The 26,662-nt window shown below is 40.1% G+C and overlaps 1 protein-coding gene across 1 annotated transcript; it reads right to left on the bottom strand.

Moving 5' to 3' along the window:
- Nucleotides 1-2,577: 2,577 nt before the first annotated feature.
- LOC124606575 (major royal jelly protein 2-like) lies at nucleotides 2,578-26,662 on the bottom strand. Its single transcript, XM_047138560.1, has 6 exons — nucleotides 26,481-26,662; nucleotides 11,238-11,542; nucleotides 10,300-10,499; nucleotides 9,170-9,353; nucleotides 4,741-5,069; nucleotides 2,578-3,001 (listed from the first exon to the last, which is right to left on the bottom strand). Exons 1-6 carry the CDS (start codon nucleotides 26,660-26,662, stop codon nucleotides 2,681-2,683), a joined length of 1,521 nt encoding a protein of 506 aa, XP_046994516.1. The 3' UTR covers nucleotides 2,578-2,680.

Here is a 26,662-nt window from a genome sequence, read left to right as displayed (position 1 = left end):
ACTGTGCTATTCTGTGATCCATAAGTGGCCTGTAATTAGACTGGTTCAACATCATATCGATATAAATCTTCTCATTGATTTCTGACACATGAAATCAACTAATTTCATTTCTATGGTGTGCACCCTCGGTACCTGAGTGGTCAGCGCGATAGAATGTCAATCCTAAGGACCCGGGTTCAATTCTCGACTGGGTCAGAGATTTTCTCCGCTCAGGGACTGGGTGCTGTGTTGTCCCAATCATCATCATTTCATCCCCATCGATCCGCAAGTCGCCGTGGTGGCGTCAAATCGAAAGACTTGCCTCTGGCGAACGGTCTACCCGACGGGAGGCCCTGGTCACACGACATTCATTGATTTCCATGGTGAGACACCAACAGTTCTCAGTGTCCTAATTACTTCTATTGTCTTTGTTTCATCAACGGACATGAACTGAGGGACAAAAACAAATGCCACAGTGCTTATTGGAGGAGGCTCGCATTCGCGAGGATAACGGTTTAAATCCCCAATTTTGCGTCGAGATTTTGATTATCTATGATATACAAAGTTGATTTAATCAAATGATTGGGTGTTAGCCCAGAAAAGACACGGCTGATGTTCTTCCCCTGTCTGAGTTTGTACACCATCGTTAGTGGCCTTAGCGTAGATGGGGCAAGACATCACACATTTCCATTGTTTACGTCACATGAGAATAAAATAACGTAAATGTACATGTATTCCGTTTTTGTAATAATGTGTGCTCAAGTGTAAATGTAAGAGCTGGTATTTAAACTGATGATCATGAGAGACTGTAATTTTCATTTAGTGTGTCACAAAGCAATGAAGGTTATTCTGTCTCATTATGAGTTCTAATAGTTTATAACATTATTTGTTTAAGGTTCATTTAAAGTTTTTTTGTTTTTTGGTTTAAAATTTTCGCATATTGGTACTATATTTTCTGTAGTTGTAAAGTAAAGTGTGCTATACTGCAGTTTGAAGTTCTTTGCATTGCATGTGAGTAATGTATGTAAAATACTATGTAAATTGTTTATTACATTAAATAATCTTCTGATTAAATTTTGTATTTAAAAGTATTTGTGTTGATAAATTGTTCATAATGATGCAAATTTGACAATTTAAGAAATGGTCACGCTTAGGAACAATACAAGAAATAGGCGTTACATAAAAGCCAGTGTGGTTTTGTTTGAAACGAAAGTGGCTCTGTGGAGTGGAAAAGGTGGAACAGGCGAACTGGGGCGCAACTGCGGGAAGCAAGCTATACAGTGTGTAGGTAGCAGGGTGGGAGGCAACACCATTGTGCAGCAGGAAAAACTTGGTCTGAAAATTTGCACAAAAATGTCTCGGATGAAGACTGAAAACGACTTACGGCATAGGTGCGAGTTGTTGGACTACTGTACGTAAAACTGAACGATTCAGAGAAGAGAAATTTAGCCCTTGCAGCAAGATACTTGCAGGCCATATTGTGGGTAACTGTCAGCCACACCCAAGCCTACAGCCACCAGATAATATTTTTTTATTTTACTTTTGCACAGGATGAACCATTAATTTGGACTGAGTTTTAATAATCATTCTTGAACTTTAAAGAAACTGGTTCACCCTGTTATTTCATCCTAATCATATACCTATATAAGGTTCCTTCCTGGTGTTTGATTAATCCAGGTCCTCATTTTACAGACTTATGAAGTGTCAAGTTAACATAAAGAGGCAACATTTAAATTCTTTTTGTCTTTTTACTTAACTAGTGCAAAGTGTTATAGTAAGAGTTTGCTGTTGCAAGATTCAATCAGAGTGTAGCTAAGTTATTAGAAACTGTAAAATGACTATACATAGTTAGTTCAAAGAATAATAGCTTTTGAAACTAAACTCCAGTACGAAAGGGGTTTTCTTGAAGTGAAATGTTCAGTTTAAAAAGTCTGTGCTTTAGTATCTAACTATTGTAGTACTGACGTGTGTTCATTATGCAAAGCACTTTTAAAGTGCCCCCCCCCCTTCCCGGCCAAATTCTTTTCGCTTCCTTGAAGATATCTACTCGTCTTTTTCTCTTTTAAAAACCTAATGTATAAGGGTGTAAGTCAACATTCTTTAAGTGGAGTAATATTTATTTGAAGAACCAAATTAAACACTAGCAAGAAAATAAGCAAAACTGATACTTCTGCTTTTCCAATACTTCACTTTCATTGCCTGGATAGGCTGGCGACCATTAATAAAACCACCCAATAAACTTGGAAATGAGTTGTTCTAGCTTCAGTACAATGTTATTCATACTGCCTTTCTATCTAACCGCTGGGTAAGATCTTAATAAAAGTAGGGAATAGTCTGATTTAAGTATCCATTAGACCCAACACACGGTCAAACCCTGTAAAAAGGGTGACTACATTGATTAGCTTTTCATATTAACGGGACTATCCTCCAATAGAGTACTTTATATGGAAACTAAACAAAATTTTATTAAGAGGGTTATATGTGGCCACATAGAGACAGGTTTTCTGTTATTCACGTAAAAGCACACTAAATTACAATAGTAGTGGTAGGGTTACAAGTTCATGAAATTAGATCGACCCCAATTTTTGCAGCCTATATTTAATTCGTTTCAGTATTTCATATAGTGGTAGTTACATTCGTTTGATCTTCCAGGGCACCAAGTTTATTCGTCTTCACAAAACAAAATCTGTGGTACGCACAACTAACATTTTATATCCTTTATGTCAATGTACAAAATTTGGTAGTTGTCTTCAGAATAGTTGGTGGTATTTGACAGGTATGATGTAAATCGATCGCTCATTATATATAATCTTTGTGTTTTGGTGTCTATTTCCATGCTGCTGACAAATTGTAGATGTTCATCATCTTGAACGATCAGGTGGAAGTTCTTACGATCGTGAGGCTTGCTCGTGTCCCAGCAGTAGATGGCCAATTCATCCAGAACAGGGAAGAATAGTAGCTGACCCTTCGGATCCACCGTCATTACTCCACTCTGTCCCGGTAATTCTCCTGGCAGATCAACCTGAAACAGATACATCAGTCTCGATTAGAAAGTTAGTATCAGATAACAGAAAAAGTTTTACCTGTATCACCCACTACTGAATTTCTGTAGTAATACCAAGGAACCACCCAACATTACTATTTGTATGGCATTTTTGGTTACACCACATTTTCCAAGACCATTAAGAGTATTTTCTTAAATGTGTCATTGGCTGATTAAATAAATTCATAAATAGAATCCAGTACATTTTACACGACGGTTAATGTCCCACAGAAACGCAAGTAACTTCGGATGTGTTTCAAGTGAGAAAAAGGGCGTAAAAAACTTGTTAGATAGGATCAGCTGCTTTATAAGATTTTTCACTCACAGTATTGCTGTACTCATCAAAATGTCATCGCTCGGTGATTGTTATAAATAGCAGAAACACTTTGACATAATTTCCAATTGGTACAACGAGCGGCAGGCCTTCAATGCTTACAACAAAGAGAAAGAATGTGACAGTATCTGATTCCAAGATTAGTAATGAATAACTAGATAAAGTCAGATGTTAAAAATATTTGGTGGTAATACCAAGAAGCGGTACATATAGGGCCATTACGCAATTTCAATATTAGGTGAGGCGAATATAAAACGAATTTCTTGGAAAAGATCTATGAAAATTCAATGCATTAGTAAAGTAAATCACATTCAAGAAGCTACCGCCGCTAAATCTAGAGTAGTGGTCCAGCTTTTAGAGTCCTTACACAGCGAGCTTGCGAAAAGACTTCAAGCGAGAATATAGACACTCGATGTTGAGATCGTTAACAGTTCGGTGTAGGCCACGTGAAAATGTGGCAGAAATATTGGGGATGGAAGTGGTAATTCTGGAAAAGAGGCGATGTAGTCGTCGAGAACCACTGTTAGGTAAATTTAGAGAAGGTGTCGTGAATAATATCGTGGCTTTCCTTTGGACGATGACACTGACCACAACTCGCAGTCATAGAACGCCTAAAGATGAACAGAGCCGCACCACTCGCATAGGTGTAAAATTAAAAACAAAGATGGTATACTGCAGCATCGCGCTGATAAAAGAAACCCAATGGCCCTGCAAATACATGAATGAGAGTTAATGTCTACAGTAACCACAGAATGAGTACAGTTTCCAGCAACTACGCGCTAGATTACTCTCGTTTACGTAACAGGTTTCCCATGGATTATAATGTTAAATTTGGTACTCTAAGATTTGACAAATGCGTCTAGAGATAGCTGGTTGCACTAGCAACCGTACGAGAAACTGAATGAAAAAACGCTATCATTGCTTAGGACTTAAAAAAGCCAACGATTTCTTCATTTCGTGTTATGAATAAGACGGTAATTTGTCATTCTGCTAGTGACAACTAAGGTAAAATTAGTTCTTCTTTCACACCATGAATGAGAATTGAACTTTAAACATTCAAGAAATTACCAGTGCAAAGCATGAGTGGAATGGCTTCGCATAAAAGTGAATTTTTGTTTAATTAGTTTTTCATAGATGCTATGACACCAGTAACAACTGTACTGTTGCTGTAAATGGAAACACAGTTGCCAAGGAAAGCCGTGGTGTGAAACTTAGTACAGCTGACTTGCGCAGTTTAGCACCCGAGTCTTATAGTCTGTTTCACCGAGGTTCTCAGAAACTGAAGGATTCATATTCCGGAATCACGGCATCACACCAACACAAGTACTCGCTCAATGCGGAAGTTTTCACGTATTCTGCGACAGCGGAACCCATGTGACGTTACCTGCGTCTTGAGGTCCAAAACATCCCCGTCGCATGCATCTCGGATGACCTGCTTGTCGACAACGCCCTGGATGTTGCTGGCGAACGCCTGGAAGTAGAGTTTCCCATCGCAGCTCTCGTCGGCCGTCGCTCCATTTATGCCGTCCGGTAGGTAGTAGGCTGGACCTCCCGCCTTCGTGAAGAAGAAGCCGGGCTTGGGGTGGAAGTACTGGCTCTGCAGGTGTTTGGTGGTCCCTGTGGTGAGGTCCGTCACCGACAGTACGTTGCCTCTGGTGTCGGAGCTGTAGGCCGTCAGGCACCCATCTGGGCACGCGTCCACCTGAATACAAACTCATGTCTGTGTATGTCCTTTAACACACTCGTTATCCGTGTTTGAAGTGAACACAGAGGTTATTTTAGACAACTCTCAATTGAATGGCATAAGAACGTACATAACTACCAGGAAAATAAATGTAAATCTCTTTCAGTTAAACAATGTGATTGCATCATCAAACAATTCCAAAAACTATATTTGTCTTTCATTTGAATGTCTATGTCTAATGAAGATTGACCATGGAGGTAGGTGAATCCTAATTCTCTCAATGACACATCCTCTCTCTTAACTATTCGTACCATAAAAGACCTTCTTCTACAAAAAATAGTGACCAGTTAAAAGAAACATACGAAAAGCTGATCAGCTGTATTACGATTTATTCCATTTTTAAAACTTTGCTTAAATACAGCTAAGTTAGAGAACAGATTTGATGACGACAGTAATATAGAAATCTTTTACATGGCAGGTAGGGGCCATATTCCGAAGCAGCTCTCCCATGGAGTGGTGCCCCTGTCAGTTCACAGTTTTGCAGCACACTGGCCCAGTGCACAGAATCTGTTAGAGATTTCAGCCTCATCTACCAGCAAAGGCCCTAACGGTATCTGCAGCGCTCAAGATGGACTTCGATAGTGTGAAAATAAGGGAAGACTTTTTACTCAGTGAGTAATATCGGTACAAGGCTCGTCAGCACTCACTACTGGTGTAATGCTGCTACCGTTAGATGACTTTGGATGAGTTTTGTTGACTTAGGTAGCCCTTGCCAAACACAAATACTAGTTGCCAGATGTAGAGTGAGTAAGAGAAACAAAATAAATCTTCTCTAGTCCTCCCTCACCCTCGTCCCCCTCACCACATACACACCACACACCACTTAGTCGCCTCTTGAGGACCAGAGTGGATTCTTGCCCTGCACATTTAATGCTTTCATGGGCCCATCAGTGTTCTCAGTATTTCTCCTCCCGCCTCGACGGTAAAATTACAAATTGAGAACATCCTGATGAATACCTAGGCGCCAAAGGTTCATGTGTTGAGGACATATACAACTCTCCTACGAAATTATTTTAAACGAAGGGAATTAGTAGCAACCAAGATGAGATGGTTTCCGTCAATAAGGGTAAAAAGTATACACTGCTTTCTTATGGTAGTAATCCTAGTACCAATACTCAGGCTGCATCCTGTGCTATAAGGAATAATGCTCATATTGCTGCCTCTTCGTATGTCAAAAGGTCTTCCAGAGTTTACACACAATGTTATGGGATGCTGTATGCTATGGAAACATCGCGAATATGTAAGACAGATTACGGAAACTATAATTCCACAAGACTTATCATCTACAACCTTAGACAGACAACGTTGCTACTGTACTGGCTCGTTGGATTCATCACTGTTCTAATCATCGTGTCATTCAGGACTAAAGGACCGTAATTCCCATGGTTGCTATGGCAGTCGTGTCAGTTGTGGAAGGTGTCGACTACATATGTGCTATATTCACTTATTTACTTGTTCATGTATTTACTTAACCTGATCTCATTAAGGCCGTCAGACTGTATCTTTCATTGGACCAACGGTTCACTTACACAATACCTTCGTTACCTCATAGCTACCTAAGAAACATTAATTGTAATATGACAGTTAGTATTAAAGTGCTTTGAGTGTTTATAGTGGCAATGTGAGTAAATAATAAAGACTGTAATGATAATAGTAGTAACAATGATGATAATAACAATAACGATAGTAGCAGATATAAAAAGAATTTGTAGATGTCCAAAACAAAAGTTTCCTGATTTAGGGAGTCCTGGCGATTGAAAAAGTAAGGATTTATACCAGCTAAGAAAAGTGGGAAAATTTGTTGAAAGATAGTTGTATAAGGAAGGGTAACGAGTGCATACAGCGACACTGGTGGTTATTATTGTTGCTTTAGTAGATATGTCAACTACTTCTGAAGCTGGAGAAGTTATTCAGATCGATAATATAATGTGGGATTTTATTTCAGAATGGGGATCCTGCTATTGAGAAGACGTCGAAAAATTCGCTGGATGACGGAGTGGGACACAAAGGACTTAGCACTGTTGGAAACGCCTGCTTCTGCCATGTCCTTCAGACAAGAACGTTATTGTCAAACAAAGATATGAGGGACAGAGTACGTTGATAAGACAATAGAGAAGCAGAGGACATGGAAATCTCTGCACCTGTGCCCACACAGTCAGGGTAGCTGTGCATATTTTGCTGAAATATGATCAAAGAGTCGAACATCACAAATATAACAAACACAGGAATTCATAACCACTTACAGGGGCCCTGAGGTTTCCTCAGAAAGATCTTGCCGGATGACATCACTGTTCAATAATTCAGACTTTCCTCTTTCAATACTTTGTCCCAAAGGCTAAAAATGGTAGGGATTCCAGATATTTCGGGCTAATGAGCCTACAGTGAGTAACCAGTACCGCTTAGGTCTTGTATGGGTTGAACGTGTATTCTGTTCCAATTTGGATAGCGCACACAGGCCGACATTGCGTTTCTCGACAACTTACTTCAGCGTCATTAATTTTATTCTTAGATACAACTTGAGGTTATCAGCATAAATGTGGTATTTGCAGTAAGACAAAACTGATGACACGTCAGTGGCATATTTGTTCAGTGGATAGAGTACAGGTCCTAATATTGAACACTGGGGGGCGTGTGATACTACCGGTCCACATTGTTACTTTATGTTTGTGGACATGACGAATTGCTGGTGAGACGTAAAGTATGAGCGAAATATTTGAACTGCACTTTTCTACAAATTTAAGCTGCTCAGTGTGGCAAATAAAATATTGAAGTAGACTGTGTCAAAGGCTGTACTGAAGTCTGAGAAGCATGCGATTGTCGCCTCGTACTCATCCACAGCAAGCATCAAATACTCTATTACCTTTATTAGTCAGATGTCGTGCTGCGATGTTTACGGAAACTAGATTGGTATTCTTGTAGTAGGTTGTAGCAGGTTGTTGCAGTTATGCACTTTGTTAAATGGCCATTGAGAAAAATACGTTGTCAATCAGTTGTGTAGGAGAGCCGGCCCGTCTAGCCGTGCGGTCTAACGCACTGCTTTCCGAGCAGGAAGGCGTGCCGGTCCCCGGCACGAATACGCCCGGCGGATTAGTGCCGGGGTCCAGTGTGTCAGCAAGGCTGTGGATGGTTTTTAAGGCGGTTTTCCATCTGCCTCGGCGAATGCGGGCTGGTTACCCTCACTCTGCCTCAGTTACACTATGTCGGTGGTTGCTGTGCAAACACTGTCTCCACGTACGCGTACACCATAATTACTCTACCACGCAAACATTGGGGCTGCACTCATCTGGATGAGACGTTCCCAGAGGGGGGGGGGGGTCCACTGGGGGACAAACCACTCAATAACCCTGGGTTCGGCGAGGGGCGACGGTGGGGTGAGTGGACTGCTGTAGCCTGTTGTGGGGTTCTGTACCACTGAGGGTTACGGGGGGGGGGGGGGGGGGACAAAAAGCCTCTCCATAGTTTCTAGGTCCCAAGTTCAATACGTACATACGTACATATGTAGGAGAAATCCTCGGGGTGAATAAGTCATTTATGCTGATTGTATAAAATATAGCTCTTTTTTAATGTCTGCAATGCGTTATTTTTTGGAAAGAGGGATACATTCCATACAATGTGCACGATGCTAAGGGGAGACTGGAAGTACCCTCACGTATACTTGGAATTGTAAACAAGTGCCTGGAAAGAAAACATTGAAACATTATTTAAATATTATAAGATCATGGCTGTTACTACTGTATTGAATGGACATGAGTCATGGGCCACTAAAAGAACGTAGCAGTGTGGAAATAATAAGGAATAATGAGATCACGAACCAAACGAAATGTATCATAAGTGGCATGACCACATTAGCAGGAAATATACTAAATGATTATCTCTCATGATCATTAGATACAAACCTAAAGGAAGATAAAACAAAGGAAACAATTGAAAAAGATTTCTTTTGACAATCTGTAGTTGTGCAAAATAGAATCAGACGTTGATAGTCAGCAACACTATCATAATTTTATAGTCAGTTCTCATACGGAGATATAAGGTCATTTTTACATATACTGTCTTTTCCAATAAGTACTCACCCATAAATAGGTGTACAATGCGTTGCAGGCTGCGTTCTGGATAACTGTGGAGCTGATGATCTCATCTTTTCGCAGGTCGAAGATAACAATTTTGGGTGGACACACGTTTTTGGGACTCGTTGTCAGGTCCAAAGCACCATTGTCGAGGGCGTATAGTGTATCGTCATCCGCCCACGTTTTCTGAAACAGTCAGTGAATGAACTCAAAGTTGAAACTATCGACGGCAGATGTGCGTACTAGAATCGTGGATTACTGCACAGAGGAAAATATTAATCTCCTTGCAAGTTTTTATATCTGGTCCTTACCCAGTATGTTGCTTGCTATCTACTATTTAAGTAATCGTAATAAAAATGACAGAAGAAACAGTGACGGAGAACAGCTTTCATAAGTTACTGACTGAAATTATACGATTCAGAAATGAATGTGTGCCACTACTTACGATGAGAACGATAATCCAAATTAATTTCAACACAAAACACAACTACAACATCCCCAAAAGTAACAATAAACTGGACTTCTGTACCGATAGAAGTTAAAGTGTCCTACAATGTATTCAAGATAATGCTCGACAGCTGAAGCTGTGAAGCAATAACGAGTAGATTGGAATAAGCAGAAGATTATTTCATCATAGAGGGAAATGGTTTGACTGTTTATTTATTTAATTACACAAACATTTCACCAAGTAAAATTAAGGCCCCGCCTTTTGTATGCAATCAGATTTTTTTGAAGGTGGTATATCAATGTGTATATAACTAGTGATACTCACAATCTTAATATGATTAATAAAAATAAGGAAAATAGTTACAAAAATTAGATAATTATTGCAACATTCTCAGTTAGTATTATGGAAAAAGGTTTTTGACACTGTAACGTTAGTGTAAAATGAACTAAATACTAACAACCAGATAGATAGGTCAGAAGCACTGGAAATGTTTATTGAGTACTAGCACTTTTTTCGGGATGAAAAAGAATAATAGAAGTTACATAGAAAAGATTCTGAAGAAAGAACATGATGAATGGAAGAAAAGGACACAGGTAACCAGATAAGGATGAAAACGCCAGGAAGACCTCAGCACAGAGACTGCTGATGTGCAGAGTACGAATGTACATGCGACGAGAGACTCACGGTCGTTCTGCTGACGTCCACCAGCTGGGTGCTGCAGTCCGTGATGGAGTCTTCCGTGGTGTGGTGGATTTCCAGGTTGGGGTACGGCTTTAGGAGCGAACTCTGCTCTCCGTCATAGGGGATGGTGCTCAGCGTTACCGGGATGCCACGACGGACAAGAGGGGTCGTGACAAATATGCGGTTGCGCTGGTGATCGTCCACTGCGACAAGACGAACATAGGCAGTTCGTATTGTGTATTATAATCAGACATCTAAATAGACATAACATTCGATGCAAGTGCAACATGGCCATAAAGGCATCACACGATACTGAATTCACCCATAGCAGAGTACTAGCTAAAGCAAATCTACACCCACTACCTGCTTCCGCTTCTCCTTTTATCTCTACTTCTATGTTCTGATAGCGTCTGCTGTACTTTTGCGTAATTTAAACAGAAATGTTTAAAATAACTTATAAAACAACGGTGCTTATTTTATGATTTAATTGTATATCATTACAAATTGTTACTCACTTGTGTGGAGATAATTGACAGTTACCAATTGTGACTCATTGACATTATCTGCAACATATACCCATTTGAGCATCCAACGTAACATAATATGCTAAATTATGCATCAATACGAGCAGGAACCTTACTTTCCTGTTTCACCAGTAAATGTCACAGTTACACGTATGTTATCTTTCTGGAGTTTTTCGTATTAACAATAATGATACACCTAAACCTGACGCTGCAGATCCCACAGGCGTCACTAATCGATCTCCTACTTGCTCCCTTACTGTCCCACTTTTTGTAGAAATTAGCACAGTAGAGTTACTGATCTTACTGTCTTTCGGCCACCTCCTTGGTTATGATCAGCATCATGCTATCAGCCTCATGCCATAACAAATATCGGATGATAAGAAGTAAGAGTAATGTGTTTCTAACTGGAATTCTTACTTGTTAAGTCGTATGCGAAAACCATTTTAGGGTCATAGCGCCCGCTGGCTATCATTTCCTTCTCCAACGTCCCATCGTCTCCGAAGTCGTATTCGAGCTCTTTGGCGGCCTTGATGGTGACGAGCAGCGACTCATCGGAAGCGCCCTTGCTCCTCGTCTCTGGGGACGCCTTGCCGGTCCTGTGAGCCGCTCTGACACGACCGCCATGCCTCGTGGCGTGGCTCGACCTGTGGTGAGCGTCACCGGCCGCGACCAGCAGCAGCACCAGCAACGCAAACGTCGACACGCGAGGTCCCATCTCGTACCTGTTTGAAAATATTTTGTAAGTGAAATTCAGTACCCTATCAAAATTAACTAGATGGAAACGAGAAATCAAGACGTCCCTAGATGCAAAGTATTGTCATTAGTCTTAGGAGATTGCATAGAACTTATACGAGGGCAGTTCAATAAGTAATGCAACACATTTTTTTTCTCGGCCAATTTTGGTTGAAAAAACCGGAAATTTCTTGTGGAATATTTTCAAACATTGCCGCTTCGTCTCGTATAGTTTCATTGACTTCCGACAGGTGGCATCGCTGTACGGAGCTGTTAAAATGGCGTCTGTAACGGATGTGCGTCGCAAACAACGGGCAGTGATCGAGTTTCTTTTGGCGGAAAACCAGGGCATCTCAGATATTCATAGGCGCTTGCAGAATGTCTACGGTGATCTGGCAGTGGACAAAAGCACGGTGAGTCGTTGGGCAAAGCGTGTGTCATCATCGCCGCAAGGTCAAGCAAGACTGTCTGATCTCCCGCGTGCGGGCCGGCCGTGCACAGCTGTGACTCCTGCAATGGCGGAGCGTGCGAACACAATCGTTCGAGATGATCGACAGATCACCATCAAACAACTCAGTGCTCCACTTGACATCTCTGTTGGTAGTGCTGTCACAATTGTTCACCAGTTGGGATATTCAAAGGTTTGTTCCCGCTGGGTCCCTCGTTGTCTAACCGAACACCATAAAGAGCAAAGGAGAACCATCTGTGCGGAATTGCTTGCTCGTCATGTGGCTGAGGGTGACAATTTCTTGTCAAAGATTGTTACAGGCAATGAAACATGGGTTCATCACTTCAAACCTGAAACAAAACGGCAATCAATGGAGTGGCGCCACACCCACTCCCCTACCAAGAAAAAGTTTAAAGCCATACCCTCAGCCGCTAAAGTCATGGTTACAGTCTTCTGGGACGCTGAAGGGGTTATTCTGTTCGATGTCCTTCCCCATGGTCAAACGATCAACTCTGAAGTGTATTGTGCTATTCTTCAGAAATTGAAGAAACGACTTCAGCGTGTTCGTAGGCACAAAAATCTGAACGAACTTCTCCTTCTTCATGACAACGCAAGACCTCACACAAGTCTTCGCACCCGAGAGGAGCTCACAAAACTTCAGTGGACTGTTCTTCCTCATGCACCCTACAGCCCCGATCTCGCACCGTCGGATTTCCATATGTTTGGCCCAATGAAGGACGCAATCAAAAATGGTTCAAATGGTTCTGAGCACTATGGGACTCAACTGCTGTGGTCATAAGTCCCCTAGAACTTAGAACTACTTAAACCTAACTAACCTAAGGACAGCACACAACACCCAGCCATCACGAGGCAGAGAAAATCCCTGACCCCGCCGGGAATCGAACCCGGGAACCCGGGCGTGGGAAGCGAGAACGCTACCGCACGACCACGAGATGCGGGCGAAGGACGCAATCCGTGGGAGGCACTACGCGGATGATGAAGAAGTTATTGATGCAGTACGACGTTGGCTCCGACATCGACCAGTGGAATGGTACCGTGCAGGCATACAGGCCCTCATTTCAAGGTGGCGTAAGGCCGTAGCATTGAATGGAGATTACGTTGAAAAATAGTGTTGTGTAGCTAAAAGATTGGGGAACAACCTGGTGTATTTCAATGCTGAATAAAACAACCCCTGTTTCAGAAAAAAAATGTTTTGCATTACTTATTGAACTGCCCTCGTAGAATTGGTTTTCGTGTCGGTGTTTCAGTGATCTCTTGTTTTAATCTCCTTCATCAGCAGAAGCCCAGATGCTGCTAAATCTAATTTGCTTAAAGATTTTTTTATCCGAAGGAGCGATCCAACGCGCATCAGTTGTTCTGTTAAGATAGATGGACTGTAATAATCCTTACGGTTAGGGGGTGGAGGGGGGGGGGAGGAGGGAACATTCGCCCCGTATTTACCATGTGGATTGCCGTACATGTACTAGAATGCCGTTCAGTAAAAGAGGCAGACTATCCGATCGGAACATTAATATAAAGTTGCAAAACATTACGCCATTCCTGAAAGGACCCGAGGGACGTTTACAGACCAAGGTCGTTTTTTATCCATTTCTCTTGTTTTACATGTATTTTGAACTGATCAGTATAGTAAGTTGAATAGATATTTGTCCCGTTTTGTTAATAAAATTTGTGCAGAGGGACGGTTTGTAGCTTTCGCAGTCACCTTTCTGCCATGGAAGGAAAATTTGGAAAGCTGGTTAGTAGTATGATGTGAATGTGCTAAAACGATAGTTGCATTTCTCTCATCATTTCTTGTTTTCAGTTGGGGTAAGTTATTGTAGACACCTTGGGTTACTGGGATCTTGAAAGTTTTTATTCCTTTTACAAAAACAGATCGCGTCGGCTTGATTGGATCAGTATGCACTGCTGCTTATGACCACACTGTTGCTCTAATAGCTTTTCGAAATTCACTATAAACGGTAAAAGTGTCCTCTTTTTCGACTCTTGTAACGTGAAAGTCTGAATGACTTCATAAGCGAGTTGTCTGGCCACAATAAGAGCAACAGACCCACTGACAGGTTTCAAGCTCGTAGGTAAACATACAAACCACGCCTGAGGTAGTTGTTTGCTTACATTTCACACAGTAAACGTTTGAAGGACATCTTTTCCTATTTCACAGTGTTTTTCGGTTGTATCATTGACACTTGATTAAATTCTACTCCTGTTGTGTCGTAGAAGAACTGTTTGACGGCATTTTACGTTTTGTTGTTCCCGTAGAAAAGTAAATTCGTTGTCGTAATTGAGCAGCTACAAATGATGGAAGCTAATAGCATGCAGCAGATAATTACAACACAAAATCAGTTCTAATTTAGCAAAAGCCATACCTAAATAGTGTTCGTTGTCCTCGATGTATTCGAGTTGAACTGTCTCAGGTGCCACTCAGGGTATGGGTGTGGATGATAAGATTTGAAGAAAATATATCCAAAGCGACTGTTAGTACTTATTCCCTGTATTTAGTTGCCACTGAGGCATTTAAAAGTGTGAAGTGCAGTTTGTCCCTTGTTTGTGTTGTTCAGTGTAACGACGAGATCGCGAGAATGAGTACTGCAGCGAGCCAATAATCTTATCACCGTGTTTCGTGAAGTAAGATGAAGCCACACTACTCAATATCACAGATAAATGCAAGATCCTCTCTGGAGTTGTATGGGGTAAAACATCAGAGAACCAGACATTGTAAATGAGTGCAATATATGCCAACAGGCGATGTAGAACGTATGTGCATGTGATCGACTTCAACCAAAATTTGTACATGTATTGCTTAGTATCCGGAAAGAAATACTGCAGGGGGAGGGGGGAAGGGGATGAAAATCACCAACCTTCTATTGGGATGGAGATGATAATAGGGTAATGGATAGAGAAGGGCTGAGGGGGTGGTTGAGAGAGATGAGAGATCACAGAGAGACGGCAGGGGAGAGATGTAGAGAGAGAGAGAGAATGAGAGAGACAGAGAGAGAGAAGGGAAGAGGGGATCGATTATAGAAGGTTAGAATAAATAAACAGCTAGGCAATTCCACGTTTCTCAGCTTTCATGTAACAATGTCATGCAGTACAATATAACGAAATAATGTAATATGTACACAAATCAGTGTGTTAGCAGTTTTTTTCTCTGTGTCAAATTGTATTTCTGCAAACACATCACGTAATTAGCTACACGATGTTTTCTGGACTGTCATAATTGCACCACTATTTGGACTACCCCTGTCAGTATGGGCCAATCGTTTTGTGTACACGTGTGTACACCCACCACTTGACCTGTCCATGGAAAAATACACGTTAATGGCTTGGTCTTGCCGCATGTACTTGGAAGTAAAAGTATGCAACTCAAGAAACGTACGACTTGTAATACTTACAAATATTAGTCTGCAAATGACGTAAGTACTGTTTTAATTGTGTTGAGGGCCATCCTCAGAAACATCCGCACTTACATGTTTTACACCCTGTATACGTATTGTGTCGCAGTGTTTTGCGACAGATCCCTCAGGGTGATAGATCGCGTCATGAGTACTTTTGTTAGGAACAAACTGCTACGTGACGTTTCCTAAAGCCATCGTTTCACTGAATTCGTGTGCTCTAACACGATCAAATTTCACGAACTAGCAGCACCTGTACTGCATCTATCTTCGAACCATCTACGGCAGAGGATGGGTAGAGTGATTCTGAACAAGCAAAACTTAAGAATTATTGTCTCTGAGCGGAGAAAGGTACATTAGAAGCTACACCTACCCGCTTTCAGGCTGCGCAGAGGACTCGCATAAATGCAAAAAATATTGTCTGTAACAGACAACGTTTGTAGCAATAATTTTGAAATGACTCCTGTATATTCCCGTGTGCCTTCCAGAGTCCATTCCTCACTTCAGTCTCTCATCAACTTTTTTATTTATATCAGTTACGTACATAAGAAAATGCCATTTCGTGCCTTGGGTACAATAAAACATCTGTTGCTCTTATTGTGAAGGAAGGAGGTAGCTTATGGGAGTAAGCACCTAGGTATGGGAAACAAGAGACAATGAGGCTTTCCTCTATGAACAGTCAATTGTTTCAAGAAAAAATTTCATATCAGCGCAGACCAACAAGCGATTACCAAAGTCGATGACTGTTATTCATTCTGTGTTAATATTACACCTCAAAGAAAGGGACAGCGTAAATTTAAATGTCTGACTTTTACTGAAAAGCGATGTTTGTCATCACTAATTCTCAGGTGTTACCAATGCTTCTTAACACAGGTACTGTTGCAAGAAGTTTGTTTGAAACGAATACGTATCCAGGTGTTAACGAACTGAAACGTTGAGAAAGGGAACTAGATGGTATTGCCACGCTAACAGTGTCCATAATAACTAACAGAAATCGACTACAAAAACCACTGTGCTTACCTTAAATGTGGTCTGCCAGAAAGTGAGGTGTGACAACTTCTGCAAGTACCTCCGTCTACGAAAGTTATATATACGCTCAGTTCAGTAGTAACTGCAGCCGGTTTCCACATTATCAACTCGGGGAACGTCATTATGATTTATATTGTATTGTACTTCTATCAGCAACTTGTTCCTGCATTGAAACGAAGGAAACAATAGAAGTAGATATGGAGTGTGTTGATAACTCGGCACAATGCTTAATTTCCATCCTAGGCGTTATTCTCGATGCTTCCATGGCATTCAGCAAGTTATACGTGACTCTAGGTGGTGGCAGATGGCTAGCACCCCAGGAAGCTCAGTCTTATTTGGGTGGTTTCAGGTCTAGCGAACCTGTAGCGCTTGGCCTGGTGTCCAGGTAGCGCAGCTCATCATCTCTAACTGTAAGATCACCGTGTGGTGAGGCGGTGCAACATTGTCTATCATAGGGATTATTGTTTACCTTTCTGTATTTTAAGTATGGTGTAAACATCAGACTCTAGATGTGCTACTTTCTGATGGGAGGATGGCTGTTAAGGGAAAAGATATGGAAATCATTCCTCACATGTCCCTCGCAGCACCATCCTGATTGTAGACGCATATTAAATTAAAAACATTTATTTATATATGTCTCCTAATCTAGACCAAACATTATTCTTATATGGGACTTGTAACACAGAACGTGTACTAAGGAATCCAGTGGCAGAGCCAGGTTCTGTTGACAATAATTCATGTGCCCTGACAGGGCGCTGAACAGTAGTGTGTATGTTTGTGTATGTGTGTGTTTGTGTGTGTGTATGTGTGTGTGTGTGTGTGTGTGTGTTTGCTTACTATGTAGAATACAAACACTGTGTCATCTAATGACAAATATTCATAGAAGATCGAAATCAAATTTCTACACCTACATCCATACTCCGCAAGCCACCTAACGGTGTGTGGTGGAGGGTACCCTGAGTACCTCTAACCGTTCTCCCTTCTATTCCAGTCTTGCATTGTTCGTGGAAAGAAAGATTGTCGGTATGCCTCTGTGAGGGCTCTAATCTCTCTGATTTTATCCTCGTGGTCTCTTCGTGAGATATACATAGGAGGGAGCAATATACTGCTTGACTCCTCGGTGAAGGTATGTTCTCGAAACTTCAACAAAAGCCGTACCGAGCTACTGAGCGTCTCTCTTGCAGAGTCTTCCACTGGAGTTTATCTGCAATCTCTCTAGCGCTATCGCGATTACTAAATGATTCTGTAACGAAGCGCGCTGCTCTCCGTTGGATCTTCTCTATCTCTTCTATCAACCCTATCTGGTACGGATCCCACACTGCTGAGCAGTATTCAAGCAGTGGGTGAACAAGCGTACTGTAACCTACTTCCGTTGTTTCCGGACTGCATTTCCTTAGGATTTTTCCAATGAATCTCAGTCTGGCATCTGCTTTACCGACGATTAATTTTATATGGTCATTCCATTTTAAATCACTCTTAGTGCCTACTCCCACATAATTTTTGGAATTAACTGCTCCCAGTAGCTGACCTGCTATATTGTAGCTAAATGATAAAGGATCTTTCTTTCTATTTATCGCAGCACATTACACTTGTCTACATTGAGATTCAATTGCCGTTCCTTGCACCATGCGTCAATTCTTTGCAGATCCTCCTGCATTTCATTACAATTTTCCATTGGTACAATCTCTCGATATACCACAGCATCGACCGCAAAAAGCCGCAGTGAACTTCCGACGTTATCCACAAGGTCATTTATATATTGTGAATAACAACGGCCCTACGACACTCCCCTGCGGCACACCTGAAATCACACTTACTTCGGAAAAATTCTCTCCATTCACAATGACATACTGTGTTCTGCTATCTAGGAACTCTTCAATCCAATCACACAATTTGTCTGATAGTCCATATGCTCTCGTTTTGTTCATTAAACGACTGTGGGGAAATGTATCAAACGCCTTGCGGAAGTCAAGAAACACGGCATCTACCTGGGAACCCGTGTCTATGGCCCTCTGAGTCTCGTGGACGAATAGCGCGAGCTGGGCTTCACACGATCGTCTTTTTCGAAACCCATTCTGATTCCTACAGAGCAGATTTCTAGTCTCCAGAAATGTCATTACACTCAAACATAATATGTGTTCCAACTTTCTGTTACATTCCACAAAATTTGACTTTTTCATGTTATGTCTCATTTTAACATTAATGTTGAAACGAAGCAAACAAGTTCAGCATAGTTCCTAACTTTAATTTGAGGCAGATAAGCACATCTCATGTCCCAGTTTCGTTTCACTTCAACCATAATGCATAATGATAGGTTTACAAATCGTCACACACAAATAGTTATTTTACAGTATTTCAGCCTCTCTCTGCATACCTTAATCTCTGTCTAACAATCACTAATATCCTCTGGTTGACAAAGACATGTCCAATCTGCTATTAATATTTACTCAACATAGGGCATTTCTATTCAAATACATATTTTCTTTCTACACAGAGCAAACCTGCAATGGTTCCCTTTTCGCATTATGATGGGGCATCTCAAGTAAGATATCATATCTCTTTCTCCAATATGCAAAAAGGCATCACTACAGTGTGTTACTAGAATGATTCCAGTATGTGTAAGTAAACATGAACCAAACAAAAGTTCCCTCTGTTAGTATTATCATATAAAAAGTTCAACATCGCCTTTGTATACAAGATCAAGAAATGGAAATCAGCAGTTTTCATACCAGAAGTGCCAGTGCATATTTAAAATATATCTAACAATTCTGAATTCAAAAGTGAGATGTACGTTACACTAAGCAAAATCTGCTATGTATGTACAAAGATGTGATGGCATATACCACAACTGTCAATGAATGAAAGAATTTTTTCATAAACCTCTATAAATGATGCCTGTTACGTACAAATCTTTTGATAAAGCTCTTTACCACTAAATGTGATAATATCAACTACTTCAAAATATTGTGATGTTACTACATTGTTAGATAATCAATAAAAGCTCGAAAACCAAACTTAAAACGAAAAAGTAAACTTATTTTCATCTCCATATTTCGAAAAAATGATTCTAATAACGTTAGTAACGGTTAAGATGAGACTGAATTTCCTATTTCAATGTTTCTGCAGTGTCAAGATGCAACTTCTTTGTTGAATATTGTGGTGTTCCGCACAATTTTATACAGAAGCTATCGCTTTCAGTTTTACTCATGCACTGTCAGATTTTTATGCTCCAGTCAATGCGCTCTACTTTTTAGTGTTTGTCTTGCGTTTTCTCAGTTTTGCTTTCTACAGAAGAAATATGATTTCAAATTTACTTCGCTCTTTGCTTATATATGTTTTAAAATCATTTCATTCTGCTTTTAGTTCCTCAGTTGTCTCTGCAGTTTCGTCTGTCTGAATACCGACACTCTCTAGGGCTTTCCTAATGCATTTCAGTGTCTAGCCTTGCCTGTCCAAGTTTTTACCCAAGTGATTTCGCCTAAGTTCTTGTTTTTTTTTTCAAATTACTCACTCCTGCTGTCTAGCTTCTGGGTTTATTTTTCAGTGAGTCTTACAAGCATATTAAAAGAGCTATTATTATCGCCAACTACCTCCTCCAGACTGAAGGCTTGGAACAGTGAGCGAAAGCTGTCTGAATCTCCACCTGGTCCTTTCTCTTCTGGTTGTACATCACTAAAATTGTCCTGAACTTCCTCTTCCCTATCTTTTGTCAATTTTTCTATCTTTTCCACCTCTTGAATGTTAGCTCTAATATCGTCACACATCATGAAAATATTTTTCTCAGAAAACACACAAAACAAACAAAAAGAAAAATACACTCTCTGAACGAAACGTTTTTCACATTACATGTTCACTTTACAACACGGAAGAAAAGATGGACTAAGTGTAGTTGGTAAACCTCGGTTATTGTGATGTTAAAGCTGATTGTAGCCAATGAATCTCATAATTCCATAGTCCATTTTCATTGTCCACGTAATTTTTTTTGTTGCAAATGATTTCAGCATCCAGTTAAGAATTTGGGTTTCCATATGAAGTCGTCTGCCACTCTTGCTGTTAAAACTGATCCAACTGAAACTCACAAATTAACTTTAGTACTTTGACGCAAATTGCATTACTATCCAAGATTGCACCATCATGCTGTGGTTACCTGCAACTGTGGGGATAAAAGAAAAGTCATCACAAAAGGAAAAAAAAGTGAATGTCAACCAACTTGTCGTAATATTAATGTCAGGTGAAATGGAAGTTTTTGCAAATTGTTGGCTGTAGCTCAGTATCTTCAGACTAATAATTGTGAACTTATTTTGTTCTTGACGCTCCTGATGATTCGCTGCAAATGATGTATGCTGGGACCACTCGGGGTAGCCGTGTGGTCACTGGCCCCTTGTCACGGTTGGCGCACCTCGCCCTATCAGAGGTTCGAGTCCATCCTCGGGCATGGGTCTGTGTGTTGTCCTTAGCAAAAGTTAGTTCAAGTTAGATTAAGTAGTATGTAAGCCTAGGGACCGATGATCTCAGCAGTTTGGTCCCATCGTCCTTACCACACATTTCCAATTTTTCCTGGAAGTTTATTAAGTGGAAATGGGCAGCGTACTTCATGGTTCTCAATACCCAAGTAAAGACAGGTGTAGTACTTATTATGTCACAGAGTCTTCATCGAAATCTTTCATCTTCCTTGCTGTTGCTAGTCCCTCGCACTTCTTCCCTTTACCAAGTTTTTACAACAATCAAGACATTTTTACACATAGTAAATTCACTGATTACAAAAATTTACATCAGCTTGTAGCTACAATTGAAATGCATTGAATATGATAACACCTGAACTATAATTCTTCTCTTTTTAAGGAAATATTATCGAAACGCTTTGAATAAACAATGCTGACTACTTTTCTGTTAATTACACAGAAATTAACCTTTCTCTCAGAAATTAACCTTTCTAAAAATGTTTTTGGTTTCAGATATGTGTACACTATTTTTTTGGTATGAAAGGAATTACAATGAATATTACAGTAACCAAAATAATCACTTTTTTAACATCATCAATAAGATTTCGGTTTATGATTTTCAGTAAGTAGTAAGTAATTAGATGTTTCTATGATTAGCAGTTGCATAGCAAGCTCACATTATGTTAAGCAGGGCTGTAACAGGTTTCAAGCACTATAAGAACATATTTTTTGTGTCTTTTTCAGTATCTCCTAGTTTGTAACTGAAGCTTTGTAACCTCCCCTTTCCTTATCAATCTGCCGGATTGAGATAAAATCGATAGTGATACAATTTGTCTAATGAAATATTACAGGCAGTAAGGTTATCGTTACCAAAGGAAAACAACGATGGTTAGTAGGAGGAATGTATACAACAGACCCTTCTGAAGAAGGTATCTTTTCTAAACCAAATCTAAATATTGATGATAATTATGAAATAGGTGGAATATAGTGAAATTGCTTGCAAACGCAGGAGGGAAAAAGAGTACCACATAATATTTGATACAAAAAATACTGATAATGCAGAAAAGTACTGATTAGCTAAAAATGCAATTATTAAATGCTCATCAGCCCACTATGGAAATGAATGTACAGAATCTCAAGAAAGGTAATGACAAAGAAATTTAAGCAAATAACCACTAGCATGGCAGCAAAAGCTTGTCACGATTTTCCACAACACGACGGGTGACAAGAAAATAAATGAATCTGAAAACACTGAGTTCACAGTTACTTATTGTGAAATACTAAATTTTGAAAGTAATGTTAAATGAAAATCCTGGTTACATAAATGACTGCATATAGCTTGAACTTTATTATTTTAAAAATGACTTTCAGTAATCTCAGTGTAACGTACTGCAAAAATCAGAAAAGGGCAAGCACTTTGTTTTTGATTATTGAAAGATTGAATTGAATTTAAGGAAATGAGCAACTGATTTTACTTTTAATATAACAACGATGAAATACATACAAGACATCAGAAGCCGCTTGCTAAGCTAAAAACAGAATAAATGAAATTGAGCATTTTTAATTTGTGCTATATCTTTAGATACTACTATTTGCCAGCCAAATTTTACGTTAATTTAAGTGAATGCAGTTTATACTCAGAACTGCAAATTAGTTAAACCGCTGCAACACAAGAATAAAGAGTAACTGATGCAGAAAATTTAGACGGAACTAGTCATTAGCAAACAAACAAAACTGGCAGTAAATAATCAGTTTACAAATTTGTATGATACTCAGCAATTGCATGGAAAGGAAACGAAGACAATGACAACACAGGTGTCCTACAAGTTTTAAATATTGCAGATTATTATTCAGGTTAATCATACTTTGGGAAAGCAGTGTCACTGGGTAATGACTCTAGAATACCAGTTATATTCTGCCACTTAACGGACTTACGATGTTGTCGCTGGGCGGACGACGAAGAATGTAGCTGACGACAATCCTGAGCTGCTGGTTGAGAACCACTAGTCGCCTCCAGAGCCACAGATAATTACCAAACAAGCAATAGTTAGAACAGCAGCTTCCTCCGCCTGTTCACTCCTGCCATGCTCCCAATACTCGCGGGTTCACGAGTTAGATGCGCATACTCTGGCGCAATAATAGCTGCTCACCATATCTATGGGAGTGCCCAACAAACACTCCTGCACTCTTTCATGAATGTAGTTACTCTTCCTTCTCTCTGCTCGCAGCACGACTGATTCTCTATACCCAAAGATGAACAAAGGCACAGCTACTGCCATTTCACCGTTGATTTCGATGCACGAAAGATTAGGTTTCCTTGGCTATTACTCAGGATTTACAATATTTGCATTATAACTACAATCGACTATATGCATTACAAATTACAGTATTACATTCACTTACACATTAAATATAGTTTCTGTAACAATGCCTACAGATTCAGAATTAGAAGTACAGTACAAGTTATCAAGAGATGTTAAACGGTGAAAAATTTTGGATGGTGTAGAATGTATTTCATCTGCGTTTTCGGAGCTACAGCTTTTAATTGTAACTAGACAAATTGATTTCACATGTTCCTAGCAATGGATGGATGTAATATTGACGAGTACTTTGAATGATGTTACTGAAAGTTAAATTTTGATATTCAAAAGTGTAAGTACTTACATGGGTCCCTGTCCAATGATACAACCGGTAGTTAGCAAACGGAATTTGCTTTTGTCTCGTGCGAAAGATAAGCTAAATTAGTTCTGTTAAGCGTTTGAAGAATGAGCTGCCACGTTTCAGCGGGTAATCTGACGTCTTCAGTGTCATATTTTCAATAAATTAACATCTTTCATAGTAAATCTTGACTTGAGCCTTATTTACGTCTGATACTCCTCATTACTTTAATCCTCCTTCGGTTTATTATCAGACGATATTCTATTCGACTGTTCGTCCCATTCAACAGGCCCTCCAGTTTTCCTCACTTTCACCGAGGACAGTGATATCATATGCGAATGTTATCGTCGACAATAAGTCACTGGATATTAAACCCGCTTCTTCCTTTTATTTTCGACATTGCCTCTCGATGTAGTGCTCGAAAATCAGAGGAGAAAGACTATATCAGCGCCCTGCGCACTTTTTAATGGTAGATCATTTCTGAGGCTTCCCTCTAGGTTCTACATGTTGCACGTTACCCGCCTTTCCCTGTAAACTATACAACTTTTTTTCGAGGCTTTCATAAATCTAGCAACATTTTCCATTGTCAAAGGACTTTCATGGAAGTCCTATTATGTTTAGACTTTTCGTAAGTCTTCTCCTCATTATTAAACTCGACGACAGAGCTTCCCCACTACGCCTTTACCTTTTCTAATACCGAATTGATATGTTATACACCATTTATTCTCTTTTCCACGTTTCTGTTCGTTATTCTTGTCTACATGATGGATGCATGAGCTGCCGAAGTGACTGTATTAAAGTTGTGACATATTTGTGTCTATGCTATTTACGTGATCTTGCATATAATGTGCTTTCGGAAGTCTTATGTTAGTCCCCAATCCCAGGCATTCTACACGGGAACTTGAAGAGTCATTTTGTAGCGAGTTCCCGCAATTATTTAGGAAATTCCGAGTTTTTCCAAAGCTCTTTCTCTCATACTTCGATTTGAAACTCCCCTCATTTAAATTCCTCATTGGGTTTTGTGTAATTTACCGAAGCCGACAACCACTTAAGTATTATAATTATATGACCGTGTGCTTAATGGAAGAAAGGTTATCGGTTTTTCTGCCGTGTTTTCGGGGGTATTTCAACGGAGTACGGCTGTTCCGAGACTGATTAGTTATTGATTGAAAGTTGTCTATGATTAAGGACCACAAAGGTTGCGATGTACAAACTGATATATATTTCCAACTAACACATAAATTCTGAGGCAGTTGCTATATTCGCCTTACACGTATAATTACAGTTATATCTTTTTATTGGTTGCTGATTTTCAGTACTTCGTCACATGCAACGCTGATGGTTAACGTTCACAACAATCCTCACAGCAAACCATGGTTGTTGCTGGCCGACGCGGTTGACGCGAAACACGTAATTCGGCACTTGTCACTTTCTGTCTCATATCACTTGCGAATCGATATTAGTGAGGGTCAACCCCACGACGATCAGGGGGACGTGCTCAGTCGTCATGCTCTGGTGAATTTTACCGTTTACTACTCACTCGACCACCATTTTTGCCCGTCTCTCCAACACTATTTGTCACCCGACACACCCCAGTGCTGCTACGCAATCGACACTCGTCTCACTGACTCCTGCAGCGCTCGACAATCGATTCGTGTCTGCTATCGACCCAGGCGTCGTATACTAGCATCTATGTTCATGGGATCACGGATCCCTTATATCCCCCCCCCCCCTAAAAACCTTCTTTGTAGCCACAGGCGAAAAAGAAGAATAGGAAAAAATTATCACATAGTATATAAATGAAAATGAGGAACATAAGCTCTAGTTCAAGTACTGAAAATTACATCGTATCACAAATAATACCCTATTAACTCCAATAGAAAACTGCCTCTACACAAACTTCATACTCTATCAATCTATCTTAATTAACATAGCATGGTAAATATTTTTATAAACTTATCTTACATTCAGTTACCAAAAATCATCATTTTCAAAGGTTTGCATTGGCTATTAACTACATATTTGTTACTGGCTAACCTTTTATAACTAGCTACAGCAAAGACAAGAAAATAAACTAGTTGAACGCCAGCTACCCCTTTGGTATTCCGTCATTATCATCATCATCTCTCCCATAATTGTGGTGAAACTGTCGACCATTGCCATGGTTCCTATGTCCATTACCCCAACCTCTACCTTTGTAATTTGATGGGCCATTAAAATGACTTTCATGGTAAGTATTCCCATCTGGGTTCTGATCATGCATCTGATTGTTTCCTGTGCACGAATAGTTTCTAATTGCTCCAATACTTCCATTAAAGTATCTTTATCATTAATCACGCTTCCAGATAAGTTTTCTTGCATCCTAGGACTTAACCTCCTTTTAATTGCTGATATCATTATGTCGTCATTCAATGGCTGCTCCAATGTTTCATTCAACTCCCATAGATGCTCAGCAAATTCTCTCAAGGTACCTCTCCCGGTATTAAGGGACTTGCGATGCAGTAAATCTTCAAGTGTTGCACACTGGTGACTTTTGGACCAGTATTTCATTAAAAACTCTTCCTCAGATTGAGTTTAACTGGTAACTTCTTCTTTCTTCCTAACTCCCCAGGTGAAAGATTCACCTTCCATTCTGTCTATTGCGAACTGAATTTTATCTGGATCTCGTAAGTGTGCTGGGAAAACTCCTCGTAACCACTTAGTAAATATCATTGAATGCAATGTCCCTTTGGGTTTATATTTTTGTCTGGTGTGGGTCTGGTTATATCTGTTATCAGCATTTACTAGTGTAATGAACTTGCCCTCCCCTAATGTTAAGATGGCACTATTTATCATCCTATCAATCTATTCGGTTTTAGTTTCTAGCTGTTGGACTCCCTCCTGCAGCTGTTTGATCTCGTTTGTGACTATATGTTCCACAGCCTCCTCCAATTTCACTTGCCTATTTCCCAATTTACCAATACTGAATTGGCACTGCTGTTGTATTTGTACCACATCCTTTATCTGTTGGTTTTGGTGTGTTTCAGTATCTTGAATTCTCCCTTCCAATTCAGTTTTGACATCCTTGGCATCCTTGACATCTCCCTCAGCTTTTCTGATTATCTCTACTCTCTTGTCGTTCAT

The sequence above is a fragment of the Schistocerca americana genome, chromosome 3, assembly GCF_021461395.2.
Source record: "Schistocerca americana isolate TAMUIC-IGC-003095 chromosome 3, iqSchAmer2.1, whole genome shotgun sequence".
NCBI classification, from domain to species: Eukaryota; Metazoa; Arthropoda; class Insecta; order Orthoptera; family Acrididae; genus Schistocerca; species Schistocerca americana.
This window is presented reverse-complemented; position numbering and strand designations above follow the sequence as displayed.